The sequence below is a fragment of the Sturnira hondurensis genome, unplaced genomic scaffold (genome assembly GCF_014824575.4).
Source record: "Sturnira hondurensis isolate 20B ecotype Veracruz unplaced genomic scaffold, ASM1482457v3 Scaffold0006413, whole genome shotgun sequence".
NCBI lineage: Eukaryota > Metazoa > Chordata > Mammalia > Chiroptera > Phyllostomidae > Sturnira > Sturnira hondurensis.
This window is the reverse complement of record NW_028079044.1, coordinates 8,144,339-8,167,625: the sequence shown is the minus strand read 5'-3', so window position 1 is coordinate 8,167,625 and position 23,287 is coordinate 8,144,339. Positions and strand designations below refer to the sequence as shown.

Genomic DNA, 23,287 nt, shown 5'->3' with positions numbered 1-23,287 from the left:
ATATATCCAGGCATTAAATAATTCTCAGTAAACTTAAAAGTACTGAAATCATATGGAGTTCTCTGACCATAATAGAATTAAATTAGGAATCATAACAGAAATTTGAAAACCTCCATATATTTGGAAATTAGATGATGTATTTACAGAAAACCCAGGGGTCAGAAAACAAATCACAAGGGAAATTAGAACATATTTTGAAGTTAATAAAAATAAAAACAACATAAATAAAAATGAATATTAAAATGATCATTCTTTTCCCAGTGAATTACCTTGGTATCTAGCCAGAAGACTCAATACTGTTAAGATATCAATGTTTTCAAATTAATCTACAGTTCAGCACAATCTCTATCAAAATTCTGCCACGTTTTTGGTAGAAACTGATGAACTGATTCTAAAATACATAGGGAGTTGCAAAGCACCAAGAATAGCCAAAGTAATTTTGAAAAAAAGCACAAAGCTGGAAAGAGTAATACTACTTTATTTTAAAACTACAATGCTACAATAATCAAGAAAGCGTGATATTGACTGTATGAATGATATTGGAACAAAGAGAGTCCAGAAACAGACTCATTCATAGATGGTCAATTCATTTAGACGGAGGTTCCAGGCAATTAATTTACTGGGGAAAAGGTATTCACTTCAACATACAGTATTGGAACAACTACACACATGTCTGTAAAAATAAATAAGTAAATAAATAAATAAACAAATAAATAAATGATCCTTGACCCTTACTTGGCACCAAATACAAACATTAACTGAAATAAACCAGGAATCTAAATGCAAATTCTACAGTACTTCTTGAAGAAAACATACAAGAAAACATTTTGTGTTTCTAGCTTAGGAGAGAAGCAGTACAAATCATAAAGAAAAAAATCCTATTTTTTCTCATACATAAAGGAACTCATCATAATTAAAAACATGTCCTTTTTGAAAGACAGACATGAGAATGAAAAGATAAATTACATATGCAGAGAATACCCACAAGCCAGCATCTGACAAAGGGTTCCTATCATCAAAACGTAAAGTTGCTTTGATATACGAGAACCCCAATTTAAAATGGGCACACTGCAATTCACTAAAGAAGATAAATGAATGCCAAAGCAACACATGAAAGACCCCCAGTGCCGTTAGCCTTTAGAAATGATGGACACAAATTAAAACTCAGTATGAGCGCTCATTTACTATAACAGCTAAAATTTAAAAAAATGAATGAAACCAACTGGTGGCAAGATGTGGAGCAACTGGAATTATCACACGTTGCTTGTGGGAAGGTGGAATGGTACCATCACTCTGGAAAACAGTTTGGCGGCTTCTTTTCTAGTTAAATGGACACTTCCGTATGACCCAGAAATGCCACTCCTGGTTCTTAACCCAGAAGTTAAGGGTTAAGGACATATGGGGGGGGGGCTCAAAGAAACCAGAATTTATTTATTAAAAACTGTATATTTATTCTTACACATTTGAGCTTCAGTTACCTTCAAAGTACAGTCCATTCGATGCAATACACCTATGGATCCACTTTTCCCACTGCTCAGAACAGTTTTTGAACTCATCAATATTGATGCCTTTTTTTTACTGCTCCTGCCATTTTTTGTTTCACTTCTTTCACATCAGCAAAACATTCCCTTTGAGAACTTTTTCATCCAGGGAAACAAACAAAAAAAAGGTGCTGGGGTAAGATCAGATGAACAGGGAGGGTGGTGGATGGGGTCCTGCCATTTTTCGTCAAAAATGGCTGAACAATCAGTGTGGTATGGGCAGATGTGCTTGTAAATCGCCCATCATGAAATGGGCAAACACGCTGAAAGAGTAAAAAAAAATTCACTGAGAACAACGATAAAATAAAATAATAATAAATAATAAAAAGTAACAATTAAGAAAATAAAAATATAATAAGAGCTTTTAGTAAAAAAAAGATTCACTAAGGCCGAATGCAGCCTCTCACAACAATCTCAGCTGGCACACCAATACAGACAGGAAGCCTGTACTACAAGGGACCTGAGATAATAATATCTCCAGAAGATAACTCTGGTCTTTTGAGAGTCCCCCTCATGTACTTGTACCAAAACCTGTATGTAAATTCTAACGGCACGTTGATTCATAATTGTCAGAAACTAGAAACAACACAAACATCCATCAACAGGGAAAAAGATGAAGCAAGTGTAGTGATTTCCAATAAAATGCTACATATCGTTAAGTGGAATGACGTATTAATGAACAACGGCATGTACAAATCCAAAAAAAAACATTATGCTAAGTAAAGGAAGCCAGACCAAAAGTATATCTCCTATAATTCAATTAATATGGCATTCCTAAAACTGTAAAAAATACAGGGGTACAAATTATTGCCAGGGGCTGTGAGAAAAGGGGACAGACTGCACAGGGAAATAAGAGGACCCATGAGGATGACAGAAAGGCTCTGTGTCTTGATTACAATGGTGATTATATGATATACATGTGTCAAAACACATCAAACTATACATCTGAGAAGGTGAATTTTACTGTTTGTAAATTATATATTAATAAACCTGTCCTTAAAACAGTATAAAAACTTGTAAAGGCTTTTAATATGTTGCTAAATTGCCCTTCCATTAACTTAATTTCTTCTACTCCCATTGAATTTACATCCCACTGGTATTCTACATCTCTACCAGGCTCAAAATAATCAGATTATTATTATTTTTTTAGATTATGATTTTAGACTTTTTCCAATTGGTAAGTTATTTAAAAATGTTGCCTCACTGTTTTGATTTGTATATCTCTTAGTTTTTAGTGGTAGTGAATGTTTTCTCATTTAATTTCTTGGATAGTGTTATTTCTTCTCTGTTCTGTTACTCATTCCTTTTAATCATTGTTTTAAGAAAGTATTTGGTGTTTTTATTATTTTTTTATATTTTGCTATCTACCTTCAATATTTCAGTTTCTCATTTGCCTTTCATTATTTTAATTTTTTAAACATACCGACAGCTTAAAACTTGAATTTTTTCAATATTTTCTAAGATTTTTTCTTTCACACATTTTAGAAATTTCTTTCCTCATTTAAAGTTCAGTTAAATATTCAACTATATTTTTTGTAATTTTTATAGTCAATATTTTTAACTTTTAAAATCTTTCCTGTCTAATATAGTGGCTACTAGCCACAAGTGATTATTAAACTTCAAATTAATTAAAACTAAACTTCTCCCCTATGTTTCCTGCTAGTTTTATTATTTCATGTCTTACATTTAAACCTCAAATCCATTTCGGGCTAATTTCTGTGCACAGTGAAAGATAAGAGTCCAATTTCATTCTTTTGATAGCCAGCTTTCCCATCACCATTTATTGAAGAGACTTTTGGCACCCTGGTCAGTGATTACTTGATCATATACACCTGGCTTTAGTTCTAAGCTCTCTATTCCATTCCATGGGTCTGTATCGATTTTCTATGGCAATAGTAAACTGTTTTAATTACTCTAGCATTGTAATCTAGTCTGAAATTAGAAACTATGATGTCCCCAGCTTTGTTCTTTCTCAAGACTGCCTTGACTATCCAGGGTATTCTGTGGTTCCACACCAATTTTAGGATTGTTTATTTCTCTGAAAAATGACATTGAAATTTTGATAGGGATTGAATTAAATCTGTAGATTGCTTTGGGCAATATGGGTATATTAACAGTATTAATTCTTCCTATCCATAAACACAAGTCTTAACTATGATTTTTTTCCATTTATACCAAAAGTACGAACAACAAAGCCAAAACAAGCCTTTATCACACTAAAAAGATTCTACTCTACAGAGCAAAGAAAATCATCAAAAAATGAAACGGCAACCTATGGAATGGAAGAAAATATGTGCAAACCATACACCTGCTAAAGGGTTAATATCCAAAATATATAAGAATGCATACAACTCACTAATAGTAACAACAAAAACCCAAATAACCCAATTGAAAACAGGGCAAAAGACCTGAATGGCATTTCCCTAAAGAAGACATGCAAACAGCCAACAGGAATGTGAAAACGTGCTCAACATTATCAATCATCAAGTAAGTAAGAATCAAAACCACAATGAGACATCACCTCACACCTGTTAGAGTGGTTATTATCAAAAGGACACGAGAGAGGTAAGTATTGGTGAGGGTATAGGAAATAGGGAGCCCTGTACACTGTTGGTAGGAATGTAAATTGATATAGTTATTATGGAAAAGAATGTGGAAGTTCCTCAAAAAAATTAAAAAATAGAAATCCCACTTCTGAGTATAATCCAGAGCAAAGGGAATGATTATCTCAAAGAGATACCTGAACTCCCCAGTTACTAAATGATTTACAATAGCCAAGATATGTAAACAGTGCCCACTGATGGATAAATGGACTAAAAATATGATATACATATGTATATACATAAACATACATAATGTAGTGGTGTGTGATCCAGCCATAAAAAGGGATACGTCATTTGCAACAACATGAAAAAACTCAGAGAACATTATGCTAAGTGAAAAAAGCCAGACACAGAAAGACAAATACTGTATAATCTCACTTACATGAGACATATGAAAAAATGGAACTTCCAGAACCAGAAGTAGACAGTGGTTGTCAAGGACAAGGTGGGGGGAAGAAATGGGGGGTGTTGGTCTCGGTACAAACTTTCAGATAAAATGAGTGAGTTCTGGGGAGCTTATGGGGACAGTTGTTAACGTGCTGCATGCTACAAATCTGCTGAAAGAGTACATTTTAAGTATCTTTAACACAAAACAAAACAAAAAAAGGTTTATTATGTGAGCTGATGAATGTGTTAACTTGATTATGGTAATCACTTTTTTAGGTTTTTAGAGCAGTTTTTAGATTCAACTTTGGTAAATTTAGATAAAACTGAGTAGAAAGTACAGGGAGTTCTCATACACCCATGCCCCCCCCCCCAATACCTCCTCCCCTACAAACAGCATCCCACACCACAGTCTAACATCTGTTACAATGGCTCACTCGACATTGACATTATCATCCCACAAGTCCACAGTTTACATCAGAGTTCACTCTTGGTGGTGCACATTCCATGGGTTTTGACAAATGTACAATGACATGTACATATATACCACTGCAGTGTCATACAGAACAATTTTATTGCCCTAAAAATCCTCTAGGCTCCACCTATTCATTCCTCCCTCCCCCTAACCCTTAGCAATCACTGATCTTTTTAAAATCCCCATAGTTTTGCCTTTTTTAAAAATGTTATATAATTGGAATTACACAAATTTCCACTTAGTACTATGCATTACTTAAGATTCCTACATATTTTATCTCGTCTTGCTCATTTCTTTCTAGCACTGACTAATATTGCCCTATCTGGATATGCCACAGGTTATTTATCCATTCACCTATTAAAGGACATCTTGGCTCCTTCAAGTTTTGGCAATTACAAAGAAAGTTGCAATAAACATCTATGTGTAAGTTTTGTGTGGTTTTAAGTTTTCAGCTCCTTTGGGTAAATACTAAGGAGGATAACTGCTAAAGCATATATAAAGAATTTGTTCAGTTTTGTAATAAAATGCCAAATTGTCTTCCCCAGTGGTCAGGCCATTTTGCATTCCCACCACAATGAATAAGAGTTCCTACTGCTCCACGTGCTCACCAGTGTGTGCTGGTGTGTCACCCACATCTCGTGCTGAACGGCCACATGTGGCTAACGGCTACTGTACTGGACAGTAATATACAGAACACCCAGCATCACAGGAAGTTCCATTGAAAACACTCTGTTTAAAGCTTATTTACACAAGAGAAAAAAGAGCTAATGTGACAGCTTTGTATTTTCTTCTCTGCATAAAATCCACCTCTTCTCCTACTGGACTTTGATGGGTCCTTGTATCTGCTCAGAAAGTCAAATTGCTGTTCAGCCACTTCTTAACTACATAACCATTAACAAATCAGTTAACCCCTCTGGGTCTCAATTTCCTCACCCTAATTACTTATTAGTTTAGTGCATTAAATTTGGCAAGCAAAGTAAGATACATCATAACATGCATTGTGGTAAGTCCTCATTGTAAACTAGTCTGATGTAAACTAGTTTGTTTTTTGAATGTCTCAGTATGGTATTTTGAGAACCCTTTATAAAAAGCAAAGCTTAATGTTATATTTACCTGATCTGGATTTTTGTAACCCAAAAGTAGATTTGCTGCTTTTATATCACCATGAACATATTCATTTTCATGTATATATTCCAGTACATCCAACTGTGAAAAGAAACATATAAAGTTATACTGATGTCAATTTAGAATTCATGAACAACCTGGAACATTTAAAATATAGAATTACATGTATTTTTTTCATATTAACAATGACAAAGTGGCATGTTTCACATTTACTTATGTATTCTAAAACATCACATTACTGGTTGCTCATCCTGGGAAAAGCTGAATAAAATGACCCTCAAATATCAAGTGCTTTCACTGAACCTTTGATGAAAGGAAACCAAGATTCAACAATGTCTATGCCCATGCTCCTGACAGCCTGATGGCCAAACCACATTGGGCAAAGCTAAAAAACGCGATATAATCAGAGATCTAATCGTGAGATAATCGTGAAGCCCACTGGGCGATTCCTTACCCAAGGAATAATTAGAGAGTTTTAGGGATCCTGGAAAAGAACAGCATGCCCCCGGGCAGAGAGGCATTCTCCCTCTGCACAGGGACCGGGTGAACCTCAGCTTCAGCTCTGGAGCTGTCCCTGCACCCAGGGTTCAATAAACACTGAATTCTGGCTAACTGGATGAATGCACAAGTGGGAAAATGAATGAGTTCTGTGCGTCACATCCCAACCTGGCATGAGCAGTTTCATTCCATTTAAACTGGAAAAAAAATAATAAAATGGAGCTTAGGCAAACTAAACACAAACAAGATAAGACGAATATGTGGTATAAACAAAATGTGTGCATGGGTGCTATTAAGATTTCATTGCTTCTTATTTGGCAAAGTATGTATTATTCATTGCCACACTAATTACTGCCACCATCCCAAACTCATAATAAAAACTTTATAGCACCCTGATACCATCATGTGTTTAGTATGGAAAATAATATAATCTGCCATAGTTTGCATTGTTAAAAATGTAATTGACAAAACAGAAGTTATTCTTGTAGCAACACAAGCTTGTTCTGATACGTAAAACAAAGCCGTAAGAAAAAAAAAAAAACATCTGACTGGAGAACCAATGCCTCGCTGCATTTGCCGTGCCCAACACGCTGCATTTGCCGTGCCCAACACGGCCCATTCTATCACTAAGGGAGCCTGCTATTCCCAATGGCACCAAAATAACCCGACTCTCAATACCTGACGTTTGTAGGGCAAAAATCCTTCACTCTCTAACAATTCCACAACGGGCAACAATTTGTATATTATATCAAGTAAATAATCTGAAAATGGAGCATGTGAAGTAAGTTATTCCTTCTTACCATTCGAATACCTAGCTGGAGGACGGTTGACTTTTTAAAGGTACCATTCTGGTCAGAGATCTTCTGTAAATCTGTTCCTAGTCTTTCCATTACCATAAATCTGTAACTGCAAGAAGATGATGTCACAAAGAGATCTGAAGATAGCAATGCTTGAAACCTTCTGTGTGAATTGAAACTAGAAAAAATGTCCCCAGTCTAACAATGAAGAATGATGCAGTGTGAACCATTAAAGAAAAATGCACATTAATAATGCTGTCCTTGTGCATTTTTACTTTGCACGTAGTTTTCTAGAAGAGAGTGCTGTGCTGAACCACTCACACTGTCTTAGATCATGAAAAAACCTACTCTTTCTAAATTAAACGGTTTAAACTTAGTTCACTTTGATTCTATGACCTTCTTGCCATAGAACCTTGAACAAATTATTTTTTTTCTATATAGAGAAAATTTCATTTATATTTGTTTTTGACCTTATAAAACCAAATTTATTGTCTCTGTATATTTATAAGCAGGCCTTTTTTAAAAATGGACACTTTCTTGTTCTCTTCCATTTGGCACCTCTATCCCTTCTCTTCTTCCCTTCCCTTCCCACACAGGACCCTATTCTGCATCCACCTATTATGTACACAAACGCAAACAGACATATAAAAACTTTTGTCTTGGTTTTACAAAAATGTGATCTTATGTTATGCACTTTTCTGAATCATACATTTTTCAATTGTAGCTCACTGAAATCTTTCCAAGTCAACTGGTAATAGCTTTAACCGATTTAATGGGCTGCACAGTTTTGCAGGATACGAAAGTACCATGCTTAGCCACGCAGTCCCTAACTGGCAGGGAAAGTAGCATGCTTAGCCATTCAGTCCCTAAAGAGTAGCTTTATTTTGTTGCAAGATTATTGTTCGTTCATTTTGTTTTTATTTAACGCATTTAAAGATCATTTGAGAAAAGCACTGACCTCTGAGCCTAGTTTTCTCACCAAGGAAAACAAATCTCCTATCTTTACAGGCTACTGAAAGGACAAAATGGGTAACAAATGACAGCATTTTTTTTCCTTTTTAAAAATCGCTATAAGTGACTTATCTATATGTAATGATGAGCTATACTTGGTGGTTTAAAAAATATTTCTATTTCTAGTAATTCTTTTAGTTTTTTTTACCTCTCTTCAAGAGATGGAACTTAATTAATTCTCCTCTCTGGAGTATAGGGTATATTTAACGACTTGCTTCTAGCAAAGACAGTACAATACAAACGATAGGATATCGCCTCTCAGATTAGATTATAAAAAGACTGCGACTTTCTTCTTGGATGCCTGCCCGTGTATGTGCAAGCGCTTTCCTCCCCCGTTACTTGCTCCAGGGGAAGCCAGCTGCCATGTTTTGATACACTTGGGCAGCCTATGGAGAGAGACGGAGAGGCTGTGAGGCCTGTCAACAATCACATGAGTGACGTTAGAAGCAGATCTTCTTAGGCCTGCCAATGACCACAGAAGTGACCTGCCAATGACCACAGAAGTGACCTTTAAAGCAGAACCTTTCCCCATCTAACTGTGAGATGACTGCAGCCCAGAAGATGGCTGAATACATCCTCCTAAGAAGCCCTGAGCTAGAACCACCCAGGTAAGCCAGTTACGGATAACTGGCCCACAGAAATTAAAGTAGAATTGGTTGTGATAAGCCACTCCATTTTGGGTAACTTGTTATATAGTCACAGATATTAACAGACCACATAGGAAACAGGTATTGGAAAATATTTGATCATAATAATTCTATTTTTACCTTTTATCCTTGAATTCAGTAAGACCAGATCCATAAAACACAGGAATTCCTAAATAATCAAGTTGTTTTAGTTTTATCCATTTTTTGACTGCAAAGACAAATTTGGCAGAAAAAAGGATAAAGGTTTTTTATATATTTCTTACTTTTGCATTGATGCTAAAACTTACTTAACTAACCTAAACAGAAATTAAACCTTCCTAAATTTTTTATAGAAATCAAAAGTATCTATCGAATGGCTTTAAATTCTACTTATCACTATATTAACACAAAAAACATGAAAAGAAATTTCAAATTAAGTAAATTATAACCAAGTCTATTAATAAAATGTTTTAATGACATTAAAAAATAAATAACATAAATAGCAATAGTCATAAAATGCATTATCATATAGACAAATGTTGTTATTCATGAAAGAACTCATTCCTTTATAGCTAGTTAAATTTTTAAAAACATTTTAGCCAACAAAGAATCAGTAGAGAGATGGCTTTTTCTTTCTTATTACTTAAAAATCTAAAGTAGTCAAATAACAGGAACTAGGCAAAAAAATGATCTTACTTTGAAATTATGTTATACAGAAAGTTTTGATTAAATTTGGTGTTTAAAAAATTGGATCCACTTACAACAATCAGCCTAATTTTTCACTTTTCTACCATGTAGAAAATTAATGTTTAAGAAAGCTCTACTGATAAATAATCAAGTTTAATGGATTTTATTTGTCACCCTGAACTACTTTAAGCAATCAGGAAAAACCACAGTCTTAATGTTTAGAAGGTTTTATTAAGGGGAAAAAAAGTTAATTATTGAGGCTAAACTCATCATCCCTTTTCCTAAACATAATGTAAAGGAACTTTGACTATAAAGTCATTACTCAAATCAACTTCCTTAAAGCATTGCTTAGTTCATACATAACTTAGAGTGTTTAGAAAATGCTTTTATTCTTCTTCAGCTCTGCTCATATGCATTTCACAGTCAAATCCCTCTAACTGGTAGTTTTTACACCTGATCCTCAGCTCCAACAAAATTCTCAAGATGCAAATGTCTAGCATTTTTAACTTATTTTCTAAACCATTGTAATGTTTAATCATCGTACCTATACATTTTACCCTAACCCATGCTAAGATCATTCCTTTTGCTTATGTATCTACTGCCCATGCCCATTTTAATTATTTTTCCTCACATCCTTTCTATCCAAATGGTTTCTTTAAAAGATTTTTAAATTTATTTTCAGAATGAGGGGAAGGGAGAGGTAAAGAGAGAAAAAGAAACATCAATGTGAGGGAGAAAGATCGATCAGTTGCCTCCCATATGTGCCCTGGCCTGACAAACCCGCAGGCCAGGCAGGTGCCCTGTCTGGGAATTGAACATGTGACCTTTTGCTTTTTGGGACAAGGCCCAACCAACTGAGCCACATCAGTCAGGGCCGTGTTTTTAAAAATTAATTTCATTCTACCATCTTTCACATTTACAGAACTCTTTCTTGGTAGCGTGGATCAATAATACATTTTATGTAAAACAGTAGAAAAAATTCTGAAGTATATAACCCATTACATAATATCAAAATTTGTAAACCACCTGTCTTTTTTATATGTTGTAACAAATAACTGTATAATTTTACAATAACATTTCTAATTGGAAAGAATTTTCCAGAAGGCGAGAAAAAGATAAAAATATTTACACTCACTTTAGCAAGCACATATATGGAAGTAGCTTGCTTTGCTAATTTTACTTACTACATTCTTTTTTTGCAGCTCTTTGGTAAAATTTAAGTTCTGAAAATAATGGGCCGTTTTCTTGATACTCCTATAAAAGAACAATTAATTTTACTTTAAAAATCTTAGAGACAAAATTGGTATTGCAACTGTAAAAATATGGATATACATATGTAATATACAATAGTACTTGAATCATTATTATAAAACCAGGCACCAGATTTCCACTGAAAAATCTCTACAGAAAGCACTAAGTAAACTTAAAGACTCTCATTTTTAAATTTAACTTATTGTAATGCTATCTCTATACAGTTTTACACTTGAAAGGAGTCTGTTAACAGAAAGCACTTAACCAAAAGCATTGAGAACTTAACAGACACTCCTGAAGTGTGTACCATCACACACATCAGGAGATACACTGCAGACTACCTGGTGGCTCGTGCTGCCTGATGCCTTTACTGAGCATCTACTGCATTTCATTCACTGTACTGGGCACAGGGGATACGAACAAAAATAGAACCTCATCCCTGCCTGTAAGGACCATACCATCTAGAGTAGAAAGGAAGGAAGAGGGAAGTGGGGGAAGGAGAAGGAAGATAAAACGGTTACAGATGCTAACACAGAAGAACAAAGTTCTCCAGTCTTTACATTTTAACAGTGTGAAAATATAACATTAAGTTTAATGATAAGTAAAATTATGAAAACTATGATGAGAAACATTTTTACAAAAATAAAATAAAGCAGAAAAAAGTCAAACATATGCAAAATACAAATTTAAGAGTGATACTTACCACTTTTATTACATGTCTTGCATCTTCATATGGTTTATTTGTGGGGAAAGCTGCAGAACAAAACACAACAGGGATCAATAACAAACAACACAATAGTTGTTCCAAATTACTGAATGCCTGCTATATTCCAGACACCGTGCTAAGTACATCACATACATTATTTTATTAGATCCTCCAAAGACCTGTTATGGTAGGTATCACCTCCATTTTACACAAGATCCGACTACGGTTTGACAAGTTGAATAATTTGCTAAAAAGTAGCTGATGGGGGACTGAAACTCAAATCTGTCTGGCACCACAGCCCACACTCTTCACCACAAACCATATTAAATATTCGAATAGGGAAAACCAATAAATAATATTAATCGCTTAGATCTAAATGTGGGGAAAATATTTTCTAAATACATGGCATTAATTCAATAAATGATATATAGTAAAATCTACTGATTCATTTTTATTAAATTAAAACCTATGATAATTCAGAAATGAAAACTGATTAATTTTAAGTAGAAAGTTATAAACAATTTCTACTTGGTAAAATTCTAAAATAAGTCAAGTTAGAACATGAACGAAGTCTTTTACAGACTCACAGGGAACCGGCCCACAGCTCTGGGGGAGATCACGCAGTAAGGGCTCCAGCAAAAGAGAAAAAGATCTCCTGAATGTGGACAGCCGCGCGCGCGCGTGCGTGTGTGTGTGTGTGTGTGTGTGTGTGTTGCGGGGACTGTAGGTGGAGGTGGAAGAGGGTATAAGGGTGATAAATGGTATTGGAAAAATCTCAATAAAAATAAACTATTAAAAATGAATAAATTTTTAAAAAGTCTTCTAAAAATTATCTTCTGAATTTACCAATCTATGATTCCAACATCAAAATACATACCTCATAATGTATACTCATTTCAAGCTTACTCTATTTTATTATTTACCATTTACATTTTATATGTAGTGATACAACTTCTGAAAACCCTATTGTTAAACTGTTAGATGAAATTAACACCTTCCTCTAAATTACTAGAAGATTCCTCTGTTTTCAGGTCTTGAACAGGAAAGTTGACGTGTATATTTACTTGTACTGTGAAGTCTAGAGTTTTGTCATTCATCTATTCTCTCCCCATCCATTACTTATTAGCATCCATTTATTCCTTCCTTCCTTCAACTAACCAATATTTATTTATCAAGAGGCTAGAATATGCAAGGCACCATGCTAAGCATTAGGATGGTATTTACAGGAGAGTGAAAAGGGAAAAGGTGAAATTGTTATTGAATAGGACTGAAAATCGGCACTTAGAACAAGATCAAATTCTTCAGGCATATTTTCTGTATGCTGATCAAAATGCTGTGTCCTCTTATTACTACCACTCCCAACATTTTTCCTTTTCTTTCTCCTAACTCTATCAGCTATCCTACTGATTCACAAGGTAGATGTAAAAAATACGCCACAACTTTACTAAAGCATATAAATTGTACTTTAAAGTTATACAATGCACCATTTTCCTACCCAGTCTTCCAAATTTTGATGTTAGCAATGCGATTAGTCAGTTGAAGTTATTACTTCAATCTTAGTGGATATTACAAATAAACTGTGAACCTAGATGTCTTTAGAGTAACAAAGAAACTAAACTTATTCATATTCAACTGAATTTCTCTTTTCACCTTTATTCATATAAAATGGTTTTGCTTTCACCCATGCAGTAGTCCCAAGGCAAGTGCATGCAGGAGTGAATTATCCACGTTTATGGAGAAAAAAAAACAAAAGCAAGTATTCACAGAAGGGCTGCAGTCCTGCTAGAGAGGCGAGAGAAGCCTCTCCTCCCAACCAAGGGCAATTGATCTTTCTGGGACGAGGCCCACGGCCGCGGAGAAACAGTCCTGTGCTAACCCTGGTCCACTGGTCTTTGCCTTTTGGGTTATAAGCTGGTAAGAGGGAAAAAATGACAAAAACAAAAACCATTCTGCTTCTTGTCTAAAAGCAAGTGGCCACAGCAGCAAATAAATCTTTAAGCCAAACGGAATGTAAAAAGCAGAAAAGCACAAAAGGAAAACGGGGATTTCAATCAGGGGTGTCCGACCTTTTGGCGTCTCTGGGCCAGACTGAAAGAAGAGTTGTCTTAGGCCACACATTTAATACACAAACAGTAACGAAAAACTGATGAGCAAAAAAAAAAAAAGGTTTTAAGTAAATTTACAACTGTGTGTTGGGCCACATTCACAGCCATCCTGGGCCACTAGCAGTCTGCAGGCCGCGGGTTGGACAAAAGTAACATACTATGCTGCCATGGGGAAAACAGATATCCAACCAGTCCAAAACGCCACTCCTTGCTGATTTCAATCAGTACATCCCTATAATCCATCCAAATCTTCCCTGCACATTATTTCACATGAATATAATCACGTGTTGACAAGTACTTGAAACATCCCCATACTCTTCATTTGATAGTCACACAATGTTCTCTAAAACTCCCAAGTCAGATTATATTGGAGAGCCCAAATCCTAAATCAATTGACTAGAAAGCTTTTGGAGATAGATGTTAAACAAATAAATTGCCTTAGTTACCATGGAGTTCTCTTTACAGTAATCAATCAGTTAAGTAATGAAACAAATATTTATTTACCACTATAAGCCTAGCCACATTCTAGCTAGTAAAATTAAATGATCACAGTAAACAGACATGGTATCTGCTTTTATAAATCAGACATTCATCAAATACTCATACACAGTGTAAAACTGTAATTATAATGAATGTTAAAGGAAGATGTAGATAGTAGTATGAGAATGTATAATTTAATTTATACAAAAGAAAATGCTTGAGCAAAACTATTTGGAGAGATGATTAAGGGCTAGATGAAAATCTAGTTAATAATTTCTAATGAAAGGTTTTTAAAAGCTTGAGATATATATGGAGGACAGGAAGCACACGATTAGATCTGCACTGTGGACAGATCACTGCACTGCAATATGGAGAACAGACTGAAGGGAGCCTCAGTAGATATGGACAGAGCAGTACGGGTTTAATTGTGGTAGAGAGGACTACAGCTTGGACTAGAGCATCGATGTCAGAAAAGAATGCACTTTATAATCTGTTATAAAGAAAAATAATAACAGATTTCAGAAGCTGATTGAACTTAACAATGGAGGAAAAGGGGTCTAGCTTGGTAAGTAACAGCTTGATTGATCTATTGGGGATGAGAAGAATGACCATCAACAGTGACAGTGTTGAAAGTACGTAGTCTCATACCTGCAGTTAAACTTCTGACGAGAAGTCTGATGGCCTGATAAGGAACGTGTTGAGCACATGTGTGATATCTCCTTCCTAGCATCTCTCTTCTATGCATTGGAAACCTCACCTGGTTTTCCTCTGAGAAACCAAACCTCCCACTTTCCATATGGATTTACTCCCTTATACTCCGCAGCTGGGCTCATGACCGAGCCTGGCTAATGGCAAAATACAAGCCCACTGGCCACAGTAAACAGCTCAGAAATGGCAAAACCCAACTAGGTAAAGAAAAATTCTTCCCTAAGATTTGATGTTAAAATGCTAAGTAAGATAACCCATTAGCTATAAGGATGCCAAAACCCTAGAAATAGTAGTGATCATTTTCCTTAGCTAAATGGGAAATAAAGTCTGGAAACCAAATCCAGCCCTGAGGAAAGTAGGGTTAAGGCAGAGAGAGAGCCCTGGTCTACCCATGTCTGCAGCCAGAAAAGCCTTGTATGTACCACTTACGAGAATTAAAATCACCCATTTGTGTTTCTAACATCGGCAACCAAAGACTACACAGCAACTAGAAAAATTAAAACATAATACTAGTACACTAGGTAAACCCAAAACTTTCCTCTATAACAATAAATAGGGTGCTGAATAAAATAAATCAAATGTTCTTATAAATGCAGAGGTAGTCAGCCAAAAAAAAAAAAAAAAAACAGTAAGGAAACCAAAGGCAAAGGGAAATCTAAAAACCAGTGGGAGACGCGCAGAGCACTGATGTCCAGGCCACGCCGTGCCCCTGAAGGATGCTGCCCAGGCAGGGTGATCAAGAACCCAGGTGTGAACCGCATTCCTGGGAAAAGGACAAGTCCTTGGGCCAGCAAGGTAAAGACATTTAAGGTTGAGATGGCCACAAAAAGTCAGAATTTTCAAAGTGCTGCATCTTTACAAGTGTGGGGCATTAAACAGACAGGGAGATAGGGGAGCGGGATAAAGGGGAGGGAGAGAGGAAAGAGAAAACGAATGAGAGAGAGAATATAAATAAATGAATGAATCCACTACCACAAAACACAAACAAACAAACAAACAAACAAACAAAAACTTGTCTTGGCCTAGACCCTGAGTAATAGGAAAAGCAAAGTGTCACCTGATAATTATTCCAAAAGTTCCCTTCAGGAATTTAGTCTAAAAATTACACCACAGTGTGGTACCAAAACTCCAAACCAATGACGGCACCTGGCAGAAAGAGAAAGCAACTCTCCTTCAAGGGACACTCAGGACACACAAGATGACCAGAGCTGAAGCACAGTGAAAGATAAGTTACTGATCCATAATTACAAAACAGAAGAAAAGACACACAAAACGTATACAACCTCACGGAACTTGTACTTCCCATAGAGATCCACAGATTGAATATCTGCTTAAGATGATAACACACCACAAACAAAGGTATCAACAAGAAACGAAGCAAATGCTATATAAACGAGAGTGTTGAACAGACTGATTGTGATTAGAAAAGCATCAGAGATCTACAAGAACAGCCACAAACAGGAAACACGTTACAACGCCGAGGGAAAACCTGGGAGTAGGTCTGAATTTGCAACAGCAAATACTGGAAGCTCCCCGAATAACTATCTTCGGCAGAATGTTTAACAAATTGTATTACAGTCAGTATTGAATACGTTGCAGCAAAGCAAATAAATGAAATGCAGATACTGTAGCAATACAGATATATCTTAAAGACACACTGTACAGCAAAAGAAACTGCATAAAATAGAACAAATACTTGTGATTTGATTCATATAAATTTTAAAACTCATAAATTTAAATTACGTTTGGTCTGGAATGCATATATACATATGACTATAATCAAAAACAGCAAAATAAAAAGTGTTGTTAGCACTACAATGGAAGGAAGAGGTGTTAGGGCTTCTGGATGGCTGCATAGTTTATGATCTGTTATTCATTTCACCTGAATGGGAATTGAGTGTTTCAAGTTACACTTTGTTGATAATCTATGTTTATGGACTTTTCTATACGTTAATATACATAATAGATATATACCATTACTACACAAAACCTAATAAACAGAAAAAATAGTAGACTAGATTGAGCAAGAAAGAGAACTAGTGAACCAGATTACATCTGAGGAAATAATACAGAATTCAGCAAACATAGATCAAGAGACATAAAATATGAAGAAGAGATTATGAAACATCAGGAAATATGTGACGGAAAAAACAATTTTCTAACAAAAATTTGACACCTAGAAAATAGAGAGAGTGGAGGCTAGACACTGCTGAATGAATGTCTGATAAGTTCCTAATATTTTTAAATCATGAATCCTCATATTTAAGAATACAAGTCCCTGGCAAGATAAATAATAAATTTGTACTTTAGCCTACTGTATTCAAACTGTAGAAAATTAAAGACTAAGTTCTAAAAAGCAACTTGACAAGGAAGAATGCATTATATACAAAAGTAGATGAAGTGACAACAGACTTCTGAATAGCAACAACAGAGTAACTAAAGAATTCAATAACATCATCTTGACACGCTGAGAGAAAATGATCACATACACCAGAATATGTGCACTGAAAATATGGGCACTGAAAATGGTGACAGGAATAATGTACAAGATAGGACCATGTGACTAAAGTGTTGCAACGCCCAGGTATTTGTCCAAGAGAAAAAGAAAGATACTCTTAATTTCATAATCTGTTAAATCAAGAAGATACACTGAAAGTTTACAGGTACCCACTAAAACCACAGAAATAAAATTCACTAACCTTAAAATCAGTTAAGAAAAAAAGTGAAGAAAAACTAAAAAAAAAAATCTAATAGGAAAAGAACAGTTTTTAAAAAGACATAAAAGGCAGATTAAACTAGAAAATATGAAAATGGAAATAAATTAAGATACCTGAGTACATCTGTTTTTAGCCACACATTTTTTTCACATTTTAAGATCTCTGAAGTGTGAATCCATCTGATAACTGCAGGTATCTCACAGGTGCTGTGGGCCACACAGCAGGTACACGGCAGTTGTCACCGTCTGTGCGGGCATACACTCAGTCCCCGGTGTCTGTCTGTTTTCACTTTTATTGAGTCACATACATGGGTAGTATTACAGGTAAGCTGAACCATCATTTGCAATGATTTGTATAAGTTCAAAATTAATTAATTAGCTAGCCCAAACACAGGAGTGGTGCATAAATTCTACATTAGTGAAAAAATGTTCATTAAGATATGACATCAACAACTGAGTACTCTATTGGTTCCATTTGTAAGACTAACTTTAAGGTATCATGCTATAGTCCAACAGGCAACATTAAGTATTACATATAAAATAGGTCTTACATGACCACAAAGAAATGATTCAAAAGAAAGAGAACTATGGACTTTTAAGCATCTAATGGAAACTCAACATACATATACAAAATAATGATGTATCTATAATCCATGACTTCTTAGATTTGACAAAATATGACAGTAATCACAATAAATTTGGTAAATTAAGTTCACCAGCTAAAGCAAGAAATTGTAACATTGTTAAAAATAAATAAATGAATACTGGTTATGAGACATAACTAAGCCTAGTGCTGACAGAGAAACAAAATAAAAAGAGAAAAATAAAATAATAAGACAAAACTAGCCACTAAAAGGCTGGAATATATATTTTCAAAATTACACAAACCTCAGTAAATAAGAATTATTAAAGTTAATCCAACCTAATCATAAAAAATGATACGACAGAAAAATAAAATTTATGAACTTAAAAACATCTGATAATGTACCTTCATAATATACAAATCATAAACCAGCAGAATTACAAGAAAAGGTGACAAAAATTGTGGAACATTTTAATGCAATTTTATAATATATAGACAAGCAGACAAAAAAAAAGAACCTGAAACCCAATTAACACTTTTTAACCAGAGGCCACATAAAACAAAATACCAGAATAATTAAATAATACACATTCTTTTCCAACTAATGTAAAACTTTGTTAGACACAGCCTGTATTTGTACCCAGAGCAAGTTTCATCAAATACCAGAAAGTCAGGATTGTTAAAGCCACGTTCTGTGAACATAGTGCCTGGTCCCTAGAAAGAAGAAATCACAATGGAAATGAGAAAATACATAGTACTAAATAACATTGAAAATACCACATTGAAACAGGAATGCAGTTAAAGTTCACATTTATTACTTGTTTTTCTGACAGAACATAAGCTTCACAAAGATAAAAATGTTTTGTTTTATTTAGATGTGCCCCAACACCTACAATAGAGCCTAGCGGGCATTCATTATATATTTGACAAGTAATTTAAGGAATAGTAGTAGTACAGAGAGTACGTTTATAGAATTAAAATTTTTATTTTTAACAAGACTGAGGAGCAGCCAAGATGCTGACCTAGGAGACTCCTGAGCCCCCTTCCACCCACGGATGCACTGAATGTACAGCCACGCAAGAAGCAATTCCCTCTGAAAGAGATGCATAAACTCGCTGATCAACTCCTACACATCAGGTGAATGAAAAAATACACATAGAATAAGAGATACTGACTGTGATCCTCACCGAGGCAATACTGACAGGCCTGGGCACAGCCTCAACTACTGGCTCCACTGAAAACAAAAAAGGCGCCTCAAATAATCACAGAGGTTTGACAGACAACGTTCAGGCCAGGCTAGCTGACGGGGTTGATTTAACACGAGACACCTCTGTCGGGAATGGGGGCAGTGGCTATTTTATGTAATGTGCAGTAACCAACAAAGAGAGTCAGGGAAAAATGAAAAATGATAAAATATATTCCAACCAAAAGAAGAAGATAAATACCTAGAAATAGATCTTTATGAAAAAGAGATAAGTAACTTACCTGATAGTTCAAAATAATGATCATAAAGAAAATCAGTGAGAAAAAAAACAATAAAACATAATAAAAAATAAAAAAGAAAGAAAGAAATCAGTGAGGTCAGGAGAGCAATGCATAAACAAAGTGAGATTTCAATGAAGACATAAAAAATAATACAAATGACCAAGTATAAATGAAAAAACAAGGAATACAGTAACTGAACTAAAAAGTCTGATACAGGGTTTAAAGAGCAGTCTGCCTCAAGTAGAAAATAGGATGCATGAACTGAAAGACAAGGCAGTGAATTTCACACCATCAGAGGAACAAAATGAAAAAAAGAATAAAAAAGAGTAAATACTGCTTAAGGGATTTATGAGACGCCATCAAACAGACCAATTCCATATTTTAAACGTCCCAGTAGGAGAAAAGTAAGAGAAAGGGCAGTTTATTCAAAGTAATAAGGTCTAAAGTTTTCCTTACTTGGAGAAAGAAACAAACTTCCAGATCCAGGAAGCCTAGTACTAAGCAAGATTAATCCAAAGAGAAGCACACTAACACATTATCCTTAAATAGTCCAAAATTACAGACAAGGACAGAACCTTAAAAGCAGCAAGAGAAAATAAGCAAGAAAGAAAGCAACTTGTTATGTACGAGAGAAAACCCCTTAGTCTAACAGCAGCTTTTTCAGAAGAAACCTTGCAGAACAGAAAAGAGTGAAAAATGAAAAAACAGAAAGCTGCCAACCAAGAATCCTCTACTGACAAAGTTCTTCAGAATTAATGGTGAGAAAGAGTTTCCCAACCAAACAAAAGCTGAAGGAATTCATAACCACTAGACTAACCTTACAAGAAAGGTTAAAAAAGTTCTAAGCTTATATAAAAGATGAGAATTATTTTAAAAAAAACATATGAAAGTATAAAGCTACTAAAGGTAAATACATGGTAAAATTCAAACTACATTAATATAGACAGTGGTAAATCTCATATAACCCTAGTATAGAGGTTAAAAGACAAAACTATTTTTAAAACTATAATAATTTCTAATAAACATATCAGACAAAACATGTAAATTTTGAATATATAAAATCTGAGAATGTAAAAATGTAGAACTTTTGTATGTGTTCATAGTTGAATTGTTATCAACTTAAAATAGATTGTTATGAGATGTTTTTTGCGAATAACTACAAAACAAAAACTTATAGTAGATATACAAAAGATAAAGAAATCAAAGCTTCCCATGAAAAAAATTATTAAATCACAAATGAGAGCAAAAAAAAGAACAAAGGTATTATAAAACACCAAAAAACAGTTATAAAAATAACAATAGTAAGTCCATACCTATCAATAATTACTTGAAATGTGAATATACTAAATTTTCAAAGAGACATAGAAAGGTTGAATAGATGAGAAGAAAACAAGACCCAACTATGTAATGCCTACATGAGTTTCACTTCAGCTTTAAAGACAGATATTAAAAGTGAAAGAATGACAACGATGTCCTTTGTAAATGGAAACCAAAGGGAAGCAGAAAAGCTATGCTTATCACAGACAAAACAGAGTTTAAACCAAAAACTGTAATGAGATAATGGAGACATTATATTATTTATATAGCAATAAAGGGATCAATTCATCAGAGGATAAAATTGTAAATATTTATGCACTCATTTATGGGCGTATAAAGCCAATATTAACAGATGTAAAAGTGGAAATAGACAGCGATACAAAAATAATAGGGGACTTGGATACCCTACTTTCAATGATAGATGGGTCAGACAGAAAACCAATAAGAAAACACTGGATTTAAACTAATAAAAGTGTCTCCCTCAAGGAATGCCTGCTTATACTACTCTTATACACCTGTCAGAATGGCTATCATCAATAAAACAACAAAGCTGGCAAGGGTGTGGAGAAAAGAGAACCCTTGCGCCCTGTTTCTGGGAATGCAGACTGGTGCAGCCACTGCGGAAAGCAGTATGGAGATACCTCAAAAATTAACAATGGAACTGTCTTCCGACCCAGTGATCCCACTTCTGGGAATACAGCCTAAGAAACCTGACACAGTAATTCAAGAGAATATATGCACCCCTTTGTTCACTGCAGCATTATTTACAATAGTCAAGATCTGGAAACAGCCCAAGTGCCTATCAGTAGATGATAGGATAAAAAAAAATAGCTGTATAAAAAATAAAGAAAATCTAACCTTTTGACACCATGGCTAGACCTGGAGAACATTATGCTAAGTGAAATAAGCCAGGAAGAGAAAGACAAACACCATCTGATCTCACTTATGTGTGAAATCTAATGAACAACAACAACTGAGGAACAAAACAAAAACAGAAGCATGGACACAGAAAGCAGAGTGATAGCTATCAGAGGGCAGGGGCTTGGGGGACTGCATAAAAAAAGGTGAAGGGATTAAGCAAAAAAACCCATTTTATTTGTGTGTGTGTGTGTGTGTGTGTGTGTATGGTTTTTCTTTACACAAAGACACAGACAAAGAATAGGGATAGCCAACGGGAAAGCAGGTAGGAATAGGTGGAGATGGGCAAAGGAGGGGGCAACCAGGATGGAAAGATACTTGGCTTGATGAGATGGGTACCCGACGCAGTGTACAGATGATGTTTTACTGAGTTGTAAACTTGAAACCTGTTTGTTTCTGCAAACCAATGTCACCCTGGTATATTCAACTAAAAAAGAAAGAAAGAAAAAGCATTTGACAAATTCAATACCAAATTCAAATTTTTTTTTTAATTTTTTTTTATTTTATTTTTTTTATTTAATTCTTGTTCCAAGTACAGTTTTCTGTCTTATATTCAATACCCATTCTTGATAAAGACTCTCGGTATACTAGGGGAAAGCTTCCTTAACTTGACAAAGAATGTCTATCAAAAACCTATAGCTAAAATCATTCTAAATAATGAGGGATTAAATGCTTTCTCCCGAAAACTGGGAACAAGTCAAGTATGTGCACTCTCACCATTTCTATTCAATAAGTACTGGAAGTCCTAGCCACTGCAATGAGTCAAGAAAAATAATAAAAGACACACAGAACTGGAAAGCAAGACATACAACTGGAAAGCTGAGTGAAATAAGCCAGGTGTTGAAAGACAAATACCATATGATCTCACCTTTAACAGGAACCTAAACAACAAAACAAACAAGCAAGCAGAATAAAAACAAAGACACTGAACAGGGGAACAGCAACCAGAGGGAAGAGGGGAGTGAATTTCAGGGGAACAAGGGGAAGGATTTACAGGAACTAGTATAAAGGACACATGGACAACAACTAAGGGGAGTGGAAATGAGAGGGAGGTGGGGAGCACGGTGGGGGGGAGGGTGGGCTGGGATGGGAGTAAAAGACAGAAAACTGTACTCGAAAAATAATTTAATAACAAAAATCTAAAAAAAATAAAAAGAAAAAATAAAAAGAAATAAAAAGCATACAGATTAAAAGGAAGAAATATAATAATCCCTATTTGCAGATGACATTACTGCTAATATGTTTAGAAAATTCCAAATAACCTGGTATCC

At 35.0% G+C, this 23,287-nt stretch overlaps 1 protein-coding gene across 3 annotated transcripts in view; it reads right to left on the bottom strand.

The window, feature by feature from the left end:
- The window catches only part of VRK2 (VRK serine/threonine kinase 2), an 89,155-nt gene that overhangs the window by 49,905 nt on the left and 15,963 nt on the right, over positions 1–23,287 (bottom strand). For 2 of the 3 annotated variants that reach the window (XM_037047962.1, XM_037047963.1), the window contains exons 3-7: positions 11,702–11,751; positions 10,932–11,001; positions 9,202–9,289; positions 7,427–7,532; positions 6,117–6,209 (exon numbers count right to left, since the gene is read on the bottom strand). In XM_037047962.1, the coding sequence (XP_036903857.1) occupies positions 6,117–6,209; positions 7,427–7,532; positions 9,202–9,289; positions 10,932–11,001; positions 11,702–11,751 (407 nt within the window). Of the gene's footprint in view, positions 1–6,116; positions 6,210–7,426; positions 7,533–9,201; positions 9,290–10,882; positions 11,002–11,701; positions 11,752–23,287 lie in introns of those variants that run through there. The other variant, XM_037047964.1, reaches the window with a different exon arrangement.